Source organism: Numida meleagris, chromosome 3, assembly GCF_002078875.1.
Source record: "Numida meleagris isolate 19003 breed g44 Domestic line chromosome 3, NumMel1.0, whole genome shotgun sequence".
Lineage (NCBI taxonomy): Eukaryota > Metazoa > Chordata > Aves > Galliformes > Numididae > Numida > Numida meleagris.
In genome coordinates this window covers 71,365,780-71,376,358 of record NC_034411.1, presented here as the reverse complement: position 1 = coordinate 71,376,358, position 10,579 = coordinate 71,365,780, and the positions used below count along the sequence as shown (strand labels likewise).

The following is a 10,579-nucleotide window of genomic DNA, read 5'->3' as shown; positions in this document are numbered from 1 at the left end:
TTTCTTTCTTTCTTTCTTTCTTTCTTTCTTTCTTTCTTTCTTTCTTTCTTTCTTTCTTTCTTTCCTTCTTTCCTTCGTTCTTTCTTTCTTTCTTTCTTTCTTTCTTTCTTTCTTTCTTTCTTTCTTTCTTTCTTTCTTTCTTTCTTTCTTTCTTTCTTTCCTTCTTTTGAGATTTATTCGGCGTGACTGTTAAAAACACTGCAGAAAAGAAAGAAAGAAAGAAAGAAAGAAGCTCCATACCTGCTGCAGCTTCCTCTGAAATCAGTGGATCAAGTCTGTGACCGCGACTTCTCCGCGAGGAGAAATGCTCAAGACTTTCCATTTGGGGAGTTACGGAGTGTGGAGGGAAAACATTTGCAGACGTGAATTAGGCAGGGTTAAAAAGAAAAAGTGGAAAATCTCACTTTTCGCTTTATTCCTCACACCTGGGTGGCTGCTCGTGTGCTAAAACCCCGCAAAAGCCGCGCATTTTCCTCAATTCCTGAGAAATCCCTGCGGTTTACCCAATCCCGAGCCATAATCCCTCCTAACCCCAGCGCTTCTCTTTATCGTAATTAAATCCCCGGTAAGAGCATGAGGCTTTCAGACTGCTTCGTTCTGGCTGCACTTACAGCCGCTATTTGTCGGGTTTCACCTTCCAAGGCGACGCCGGCGCAGGAGACTGCAGCGCGGAAGGGACCTGTGGCTGCCGTACGTTCGGGCCGTGCGCTGCCCGCGGAGCTCCGCGCTGCCCTCGGGCCGGGCTCTGTCTCCCGGTGGTGCCGGGTCTGTTCCCCGCGCAGCCCCTTCCCCACGGCAGCAGTCGCGCAGCCCCCCCGGTGCCCGCAGAGCAGCGCGTCGCGCCGCACAGGGCTCACATTTGGAGCCGTTCCCTTAAGGATCGAAGCTGCGCTAAATAGATCACCGGCCTGAACCCGACTCACTGAAATGGTAATATGGTCGTCCTTAAAAAAAAAAGTGTAGGTATTTTCTGGTGTTTTCCCATCAAGTACCTGCCCAACTTCTGTATGGCACACGCCGGGGATCAATAGAAGTTAACAAGTCCTCCAAACATTCCCCATCTCTTTGTTTAATCGCCTTTACAATAAAGCCGAGGGGAGAGAATTAAAAATCTTTGAAGTATATTAAACCTCAAAGGGCTCAGCCAAGTAGACTTAAAATAGTCACTTATTTTCCAAAACTGGTTTGTCGGGGAACAATAAAAGGAAGCAAAATTTATGGCGAAATTATACAGTGGATTTGTCACTTAAAATATCGTAACTGTCGCGGGGACAATACCCCATGCTGAGGATTAATGGTCCCTCCAGACCTTTGATTCATCAGCGCCTTTTCTTTGCCCTTGACAAATTGGATTTTTAGGAATGGGAAGGTCGCCCGGCCCATTGTTCGCCGCCCATTCACAGCGCCTGATTATGCGGGAGGGTGAGGGAACGGCTCCATGTGACCCTCGCGGATGGGACCCGCAGCTGCTCGAGGAGCCGACTCTCTCACCGCGGCCCCGCAGCACCCGCCCGCCGCGGGGTCCCCCTCCTGCGCCCATTGAAAAGCCGCCCCGCACGCGCGGCCGCGTCACTCTGCGGGCGGAGATACGCCGCGCTCGTCCTCCTCGGCCCCAGCCCCGCCGCCCCGTTAAGTGCTCGGGGTCCCCAGCGCTCGGCCCCACAGGCAGCGATGCACGCGAGCCGGGCTCCGGCCATCAGCGTGAACGCCGAGAGCTGCATCCCCGCCGGGCTGCGCCTGGGGCCCGTGCCGGGCATCTTCAAACTGGGCAAGTACCTGTCCGACCGCCGGGAGCCGGGACCCAAGAAAAAGGTATTTCCCTCCCGTCTGCCGCACCGCCGGACCTCGCTTTGCGCTCAGCTTGAGAGAAGAAGATGCTTTCCCCTCTTAGAGCGTCCCTTGCCGCTCCGCTGCCCGCCGCGGCCGGACAGCCTTACCCTTTACCCCTCACCCGGCTCCGGAGGCGCCCGGTACCCGCCCCGTCCCGCAGCGCTGTGCTCCCCGGAGCCCACGGCGCACGACCGGGAGCGGGGGAGCTCCAGGGCCCGGCAGCAGCGCCCAGAGCCGCCCGGCGTGGGCCCCGAACTCGGACGCACGGGGGATGGTCGTCCCACGCGGAAGATCTGCGGGGCTGTGGGTGCGGGCGGACAGCCCAGACTGCCTCCCACCCCCTGCGCGTTCCGCTCGGGTTTTTAATGCCCTTTAATTGTTTTTAAACGCTCTGCCAGCCCGCTCAAATTTATTTCTCATCTGGCTCCCTCGGTTCGTCGCTTTAGAGCGCTTTGTTCCGATGACTTTTATTGCACGGTCATTCGGCGGATGGGCACTTCATTTTCCCTTTGTACGGGTAAGCAGGTTATGAAGGATGGCTCTGCCGGGACCTCGGCGCTGGGCAGCACCCGCTCCCCTCTGCCTCTGCCCCCTCCCCGTCTCCGTGTGTTGCGCGATCGCTCTGCGCGGACCCAGGGGCTGCACAAACCCTTAAAAAAAAAAAAAAAAAAAAAAAAAAAAAAAAAAAAAAAAAAAAAAAAAAAGGGGAAAAAAAAAAAAAAAAAGAAGGAAAAAAAAGGAAAAAAAAGGAAAAAAAGGAAAAAGTATCGAGTGTCCCGGTATCACCATACCTGGGAGCACTTAGTGCAGTGCTGCTACACGCAGCTGCAGACCAGCGCCAGGTCCGGCTCTGCCATCCCCTGAGCTCTCCCCGGGCCGGTCCCAGTGGTTCTACAGTGCTAAAGAAAACACCGACGGTGCCCCGATGGGTAGGAACGGGAGAGCCTAACGTGGCCGCTGCCGCGGCCTGAACAGGGGGCTCGGGGGGCACCTTTGGGCTCTTTCCGTCCCGGCTCGGGGGAAGTGACGGCGGCGTCGCTGTGTTCCAGGTGCGGATGGTGAGAGGGGAGTTGGTGGATGAAGCCGGCAGCTCCGCTTTGGAGTGGATAGGGTTAATCCGGGCCGCCCGCAACGCCCAGGAACAGACCCTGGAGGCCGTCGCGGACCTGCCGGGAGGACAGGTACACCCCGCTCGCCCCGCGTCGTTCCCCGCACCGCCCTCGCGGCTGCTGACCGAGTACCCCTTCTCCCCCCACGCAGATCTTCTACCGGGCACTGCGTGACGTGCAGCCCGGCGAGGAGCTCACCGTGTGGTACTCCAACCCCTTGGCGCAGTGGTTCGACATCCCGCTCACCGCCACCCCCACGCACGACGAGAAAGGTACGGGACGAGCTGCCGGGCCCCGACGTGCAGGCGGGCGGCGGGTGGGTGCGAGGTAGACCCCCCGGAGCAGCATGCCGGCACGGAGACTTCTCATCCCTCCGCACGAGCCCCAGTTGCCGATTTCCGAAGGGCGATCCGTGGTAGCGTATGGTCCGGCCCCACCCCTCGGGGCGCTCCGGCAGCGGCGCAATGTAATATCGTTGGGCGCACGGTGGGGCTGTAGGAAACAGCTCTGCGGCTAAGCGCCTCTGGGGGGTGGAAATACCGCTTCCCCCTGGCGTGTGCCCCGGCCGGAGCCTCGCACACGCGTGTCGGGGTGTAACGTGGGCAGAGCCGCGGTCAGTGAGAACGTGGCCCTAAATGGCCCTGATGAGGACGTCGGCCCTGGACAACAGCTTCAGTGTGCAAACCGATTCTCAGCTGGAATTGTACCCCTCACCTTTCCGCTGTTAAGAATCAATGATAACGCGGTAATACGAGCAATGGGGGAAAGAAGATGGAAAACTTCAGCGTCCGCCCGCGCCTCTCTCGACGTGGCCACGGGAGCACCGGGACCGCTGTGAAACCGCCTGCCGTCGAACAAGCGCAGGAGCCCGCACACCGTTCCTTGTGCTGAGGCGGTACCCGGAGAGGCAGCTCCTGCTCTGCACCCGCTACGGACAGCAGCGGAACCGCCCCTCCCCACGCGCCCCATCGCCTCCTCACGTCGGAGCGCCGCTGAGAGCCAACCCCACGGCCCCGCCGTTTCCAGCCCGATCGGTGTGGGTCTGGAATTAGAATGCTGAAGCTCTTTTTCTAAGGATGGAAAACTGAAGGAAAAAGAAAGAAAAAGAAGAAAAAAAAAAAAACAACCAAAATACAGAGTGGAAGAAATAGACATTTTATTTCTAGTAATTTTGAAACCTTGAACAAACGAAACCCAATCGAATTGATCTTAACGTTACGAGATAGAGCTGATTTTCTTTCTTTTTCGATATATATATATATATTTTTCCCTTAATCCCCTTCCCGCTCTGGGCTGGGGCAGCCGTGCGCACACCGACGGGAAGCACAGAGCCAACAGTGCGCATGGGGAGCGGGCAACAGAACGCGTGCCCGGAGCCGGGCCCGGCACTGTCCGAGGGCTGCGCCGCTTTGCGCCCGCCCCGACGCCGCCGTCTTTCCCCTGCCCCGGGGGCTTCAGGGTTTGTCCTACACTCGGCCGCGCGTTGGTCGTTGCGGTTCGTGGAGTCGTGAGGGAGCAGCGGATGGGAGCGTGTGGGGCGGGCAACAGCTGTGGGAACTTCGGGGATGTTGAAAACGTGAGAGCGGCGTTTGGGGACGGAGGGCTCGGAGGGTAGAGAGATGGGGAAATGGGTATGGGTGGTGGAGGGGAATAAGGGAAGGAAAGAAAGAGAGAAAGGGAAAGTGAAAGGTTTAGGGAGAGAGAGAGAAAGAGAGGGAAAGGAAAGAGAGAAAAATAAAGAGGAAGGAAGGAAGAAAGAAAAGAACGAAAGAAAGAAGGATAGAAAGAAATAAAGGAAGAAAGAAAGAGAAAAAAGAAAGAAGAAAGATAAGAAGAAGGAAGAAAGATAAGGAAGGAAGAAAGAAAGGAAAAGAAAAGGAAGAAGAAAGAAAGAAAGGAAAAGAAGGAAAAAAGAAAAAAAAGAACGAAAGGAAGGAAGAAAGGACATGTACAGAAGCGATGAAGACGTCCGCACGGCCGATGCCCCCCGCAGGCAGCGCAGAACGAAGCGGCACTCCGGGCCGGGCCGGCAGCGAACAGCCGCGGCCACCAGGGTCTCTTCCGCTTGAGAGGAGCCGAAATGTTCGGAGCCGGGGCACAAAGGGCATTGTCCTCTGAAAGGGAACGATTACATATGGCCCATACATATCGGATATTGTCTCGCCGCGTAATGAGGGGCTCATGATCATTAGATTGGCCTTTGTTCGGCGCGGCCGGCTCCCTGCCATACGCCGCCTCTGCTGCGAGCGCCAACAGATGGCCCCCACCCCCGACAGCCGACCCCGGCGGCAGCTGCTCCCCCCGCGCCCGGTCGGGAGCGCTCTGGGGCCGCATCGCGCAGTGCCGCGGGGTGGGAGCGGGACGGGAGCGGGACGGGAGCGGGGCTGCGGGCTGACGGCGCTGCGCTTCCCTCCGCAGGGGAGGAGCGCTACATCTGCTGGTACTGCTGGAGGACCTTCAAGTACCCCAACAGCCTCAAGGCCCACGTCCACTTCCACTGCGCGCTGAGCCACGGGCGGCCCTTCCTGCACGCCGAGCACGGCCGCCCCGCCGCCTCCTTCGGCCTCGCCTCGAGGGCGGCCGGCCTTCCGCCGCCGGGCTGCGGACCGAGGGACGCCGTCAAGCGAGAGGCCTCCGCCGCCTCCCCGCCGCCGGTCAAGCCCCGACGTGCGGCGGGCAAGGAGGAGCAGGAGCGCGCCCTCGACATGAGCGTGGGCGCCGGCCGCGGCCCGGGAACACTGTTGGGGCCGGCGGGCGGCAACGGGCTGGCGCTGTGCCCTGGGGCGCGCTCCGCCTTCCGCCCCGCAGGGCCGCTGCGGGAGGAGGCGCGGGCGACCGCGGGCTTCCCCAAGCTGCTGGGGGGGCTGAAGGCGGGTCGCGCCGCCGCCGAGCCGCAGCCCAAGTGCGGGGCGCTGCCGGCCGAGACCGCCCCCCCGACGGCGGCTGCCGCTGCCGCGGCGGCGGCCGCGGCGGGGCTGGCGTGCGGTGGGGGGCTGCGGGCCTTCCCGCTGCTGTCGCCGCTGGAAGAGGCTTCGGCTTTCCGACCCCTGGACCGCGGGCTGCCCGGCGCCGCGCTGCCGCCCGGCCGCTACCCGCCGCTGCCCGGCGGCGCGCTGGAGCGATTCGCGCTGCCGCCCTTCGAGGGGCTGAAGGCGTACGCGGGTGAGTGCGGGTTGCCCGTGATGCCGCTCACCGTGTACGGCGGGGAGCTGCTGTACGGCGCCGCGCCCTACTACCCGCTGAAGCTGCACCTGGGCGGGCTGCTCAAGTACCCCGAGGCCGTGCCCTATTTCGGCGGGCCGGCCGCCGGGCTGCACGCCGCCGAGCTGGGCTCGCTGGCCGGCATCGACCGCGAGATCGCCATGCACACGCAGCAGCTCTCCGAGCTGGCGGCCGAGAAGGGGCGCGGACGGCTGGAGGCGCTGCCCGCGGGAGCGGCGGGGGCGGTGGGCGGCAAGGCCAAGGCCGGGCACCTGTGCCTGTACTGCGGCAAGCTGTACTCCCGCAAGTACGGGCTGAAGATCCACATGCGGACTCACACCGGCTACAAGCCGCTCAAGTGTAAGGTGTGCCTGCGGCCCTTCGGGGACCCCAGCAACCTCAACAAGCACATCCGCCTGCACGCCGAGGGCAACACGCCCTACCGCTGCGAGTACTGCGGAAAGGTGCTGGTGCGGCGCCGCGACCTGGAGCGGCACGTCAAGTCCCGGCACCCGGGGCAGGGCCTCGGCAAGGCGGCCGAGGAGCGCAGTGACTCTGGCTACGCGCCCGTCGAGCGCGACCAAAAGACTGACAACGAGAGCGACGTGGACGTCTGCTTCACCGACGACCAGAGCGAGCCCGAGAGCGGCGGCAGGACCCGGCAGCAGTAGCGCCGAGAGCCCCCGGAGCCGCGGGGCGGGGCCGAGCCCCCCGCTCTCGGTGCAGCCCCGGTGCACAGCCCGAGCGCCGCGCACCGCCCCACGCTGCCGTACCGCCGCGTGGAGGAAATTGTGCCTTTGGGGAACAGCTCTTCTCTGCGTCCTCTCCTCCCGCGTGGGCCGAGTGCCGGCTGTGGGCTCTGCGTGGCACTCCGCCGCGGTGCTCGGGTCCCGACGGAGCGGCACTGCTGTGATTACGGTGAGCGAATACCAACAGCTGTTTGTGGAAAAAACAGCGAAGGCGAAAGCTAGGGAGAGAAAAGGCAGCAAAAAGCCCCACTCGCAGCGCTGGAGAGGTCCGTACGTAGCAGGTGCACCATCTGATCGAGTGGCAATTATTTATAACAGATACTATTTGCGGAACAAATGTAAAATAAATATCGAGAAGCATGAATCTAAAGCACGCACTATATAATTTCAAAGGAAATACACTCTCTGTTTGGTAGAATACAACTGTGCTGTATGTTTGTTTTCTAACGAATGGTGTACAGTGGATGCAGTATTTCGGTTCTGGTTCCGGTTTGTCATGCCAGTATTTTTATTTTTATTTTTTATTTTTAAATAAAGTTGCAGGCAAAGTACTGTCGGTGCTGTCAGCGAGGTCTCTGCATAACGCCCCGAGGGGGCAGCTCGGCTGAACCCACGAACGCAGCCTCCTCGGGTCGGGCGTTACACAATTGGCCCTGAATGCTTTCTCCGAGTATTTTCCTTCTCTCACACGGGAAAACAAAAGAACACACCCACCCGATTCGCTCTTCTCTATGCCCACGGCTCGAATATATATATATATGTATATTTAATTTGGGCAAAGCCAGTGCAGAGATGCTAAAAGCTTCGTGTCATCAGTTTGCTTTGCCCATTCGTGATCTGTAAAACCTGCAAAAAACCTTAGAACCTCTGTCGGTGTGATTAGCCGAGGGAATGTCACCTTGTGCCTCCCTTGGGTGGGAATCCGGGAACGCACTCAGCTAAAATTGTCGGGAAATCTCCGTTCCCTGTAAATCCCGCAGTCCCGCTGCCCCCGGGCTGCTAACGAAACTCCACGACCCACTCGGACATCACAAGTCCGTGCGTTCTTGGCGCCGGGCCCTGTTTCAGCCCAGGTGATGGCAAACGGGAATTGCCCCCAGCGGGTGAGGGAATCCCAGCTGCAGACGGACCCCCCCTCTGCTCGCAGAGAGCTAGACGTGCCCGGCAGCAGTAGGAAATGTAAACTCACGTGCCGGACTTGGTTTCCCTATAAAGGTTTTACATACAAAAGCTGTAGGATTTAGGATTTTTTTTTCCGGGCTGTGCGCCCACGTACTCGCTATATACCGGCCGGGGCGCCGGGCCGACGGAGCAGCTCTGCCCCCGAGCACTCCGGGCAGCGCAGGGTCCCACCACCGCCGCTGCCCCGGCCGAGCCCCGGGTCCCTCTATGGCACCGACGGTGGCACCCGCTCTAGGGCGGCCCGGGCTGCGTGCGCCGTGCCCCCGAACGGACAACCCCGCCGCGGTCAAGCGTCACGCGCGCCGTGACGTCACACCGGTGACGTCAGAGCAGCGCCGTGTCCGGCTGCCCACGCTGCGAGCAGGATCCATCAAAAAGTCAGGCACACGGCGGAGCGCAGCCGGTAACACCAACCGCAACCACCCTGCGCGAAAGGGCAAGCAAGAGACAAAGGCGGCAGCGCCTCTGGCCCCTGCGGGCTCGGGGCGAGTCCGCGCCGGGGAGGAGACGCAGGTCGGAGGCATCTCGTAACACGAAGAAAAGAATTCGCGTTCACTGGAGAAAGAGAGCTTTCTAAGTGAGAAATAAATGCTGTTTTGATCCAGTCGTTTTCTTCTTTATCAAGTCTAGGCGGAAAGAACGGTGGTGAGGCTGGAGGAAAATTCTCCTTTAAATATCACTGATTGATTATCGCTCATTTGTCTGCTCAGGGGCTGCAGAGATTAAATGTGGGGCTTCTTCCATGTTTTGCTTTTCTATGGGAGAACTCAGAGGTTCCCTGAGTACAATTGAACAAAGAACAATGCAATGCTCTGCTTTTCAAGGGAACTGTGGAACATTATGTGCTTGTTGGATGTTGTGAGCAAGGGGGGGTGTACACACCGGGATGACTTTCATACATAAATAGAAACGAATCTAAATGCTTTAGAAAATCATGTTTCAGTGCCCCAAAACATTGTTTAAGATTTGCTGAACTCTTGGACATATGGGTGGAAAAGTATAAGTGACAAAAGAGGTGGGTGTAGTCTGCTGTACTGCAGATGAGTTCAGGTGTGGGGCTGGGGGCTGGTGCAGCTCTTGGGGAGGACTCGGTCAGTCACTTCTGAGCAAGGTAGCAGCTTGGCACACGCAGAGGGATGCGTTTTCAGGGCCTTTTGCTCTAAGCTCGTGTTCTAAAGTCACCTGCACAAAGGTGATCTGATCAGAAAGCTCTAAGCCTTATGCTGCTGCAGGTATGAAGAGATGAGAGTTTTTAAGGGTGTCATTCCAAGGATGCAGCTCTGGAGTGGCAAAGAAACAAAAAATAAATAGGCTCAGAAAAGCCTATAATTTGATTTATGTACATAAATGCTGGCTGCATTTCCATGTTTTCTGTTTTAACTGGAAGTTGCATACTTGGAAATGTGCTTTGAACTAGTTTCTTTATCTCTAGGCTCAATCTCCAGTATCAAATAGAGTCCTCAAGTCCGCACCTGATGGACTGAACAGAAAGCTGTGGGTTCAGACTGCCTGTGTGACAGGGAGATGTGGGGAAGGGAGAAAATCTGCGCTTGGCTTTAAGTCAGGGAATAGAGAAGCCCAGGGATTGTTTGTGATCTTTTTGTTTTCCTCCAAACTGTCTGAAAAGAATGATCTTAGGCTTGACTGTGAGCAGTTACCTCCTGAATTATCACCTGGAGGTAAAGAGCAGCATGTCAAGGCCAGGTTCAAGCTCGCTGGGGTTCATTGGACCATAGCAGATAAAATCTGGGAGCAGCAAAATGCTTTCAGGTATATTCAAAGTCAGTCCAATGAGGAATGATTCCCTACAGCATGTCGGATGCTATAACCTTGTATTTTATAGGAAACAGGAGGTGGAAGATTCTTAGCAACTGAAAAACACAGTAGAAGAAATGGATTACAAGATCTGAGGTGTGTATTCAGCTATGTTTAGCGCTGATATTATGAAATATTATGGAACATTGAGCAAAGTTCACACGTCCTTTCTGTAGACCTGCACCTGAACATGTTTCTTTTTATGTTTCACCTTTCACACACACACACACACACACACACACACACACGCACACACACATATATATCTGTTTTGTTCTAGAACATACTATCCTATTTCCAGGGTAATGTCAGAGCTTGGATCTGTATTCTTTTTTAAAAATTAAGGACAGCTTGTCCCTGATTAGAGCGATTAGGTACCAGGCGATTGGAAGCCCTGTTTTGAAATGGGGAAAATGTGAATTAGAAAAACAACATCAACAAACTACGGTTGGTTCTATGTTCTAAGAAATAATTAATAACTTTTTCTTTTTTTTTCTCCCTTTTCTTCAGTTTGCATCTCTTTAGCCTCACTGCAAATGAATAAACAGTAGCATGGGGAAAGCATTAGGAAGGAAGGGCAGAGGTAGAGGGGAGGAGATGCTGTTCTGCACCCCTTACACAGCTTTGTGAGGTGTAAAACCTGCTGGGGAGGTTCACGTCGAAGTGTCTCTGGTTCTTGTAGTGTGAGCAATG

At 57.2% G+C, this 10,579-nt stretch overlaps 1 protein-coding gene across 1 annotated transcript; it reads left to right on the top strand.

The window, feature by feature from the left end:
• On the top strand, positions 1,672–7,366 carry PRDM13 (PR/SET domain 13). Its single transcript, XM_021393138.1, has 4 exons — positions 1,672–1,812; positions 2,880–3,011; positions 3,091–3,211; positions 5,358–7,366. Exons 1-4 carry the CDS (start codon positions 1,672–1,674, stop codon positions 6,809–6,811), a joined length of 1,848 nt encoding a protein of 615 aa, XP_021248813.1. The 3' UTR covers positions 6,812–7,366.

Excerpts from the sequence above, each read along its gene's own strand:
- PRDM13 (XM_021393138.1), top strand. The coding sequence starts at position 1,672 with ATGCACGCGAGCCGGGCTCCGGCCATCAGCGTGAACGCCGAGAGCTGC. Across the intron at positions 1,813-2,879 it reads AGCCGGGACCCAAGAAAAAG|GTGCGGATGGTGAGAGGGGA; the intron begins GTATTTCCCTCC and ends GCTGTGTTCCAG. Across the intron at positions 3,212-5,357 it reads CCCCACGCACGACGAGAAAG|GGGAGGAGCGCTACATCTGC; the intron begins GTACGGGACGAG and ends TTCCCTCCGCAG.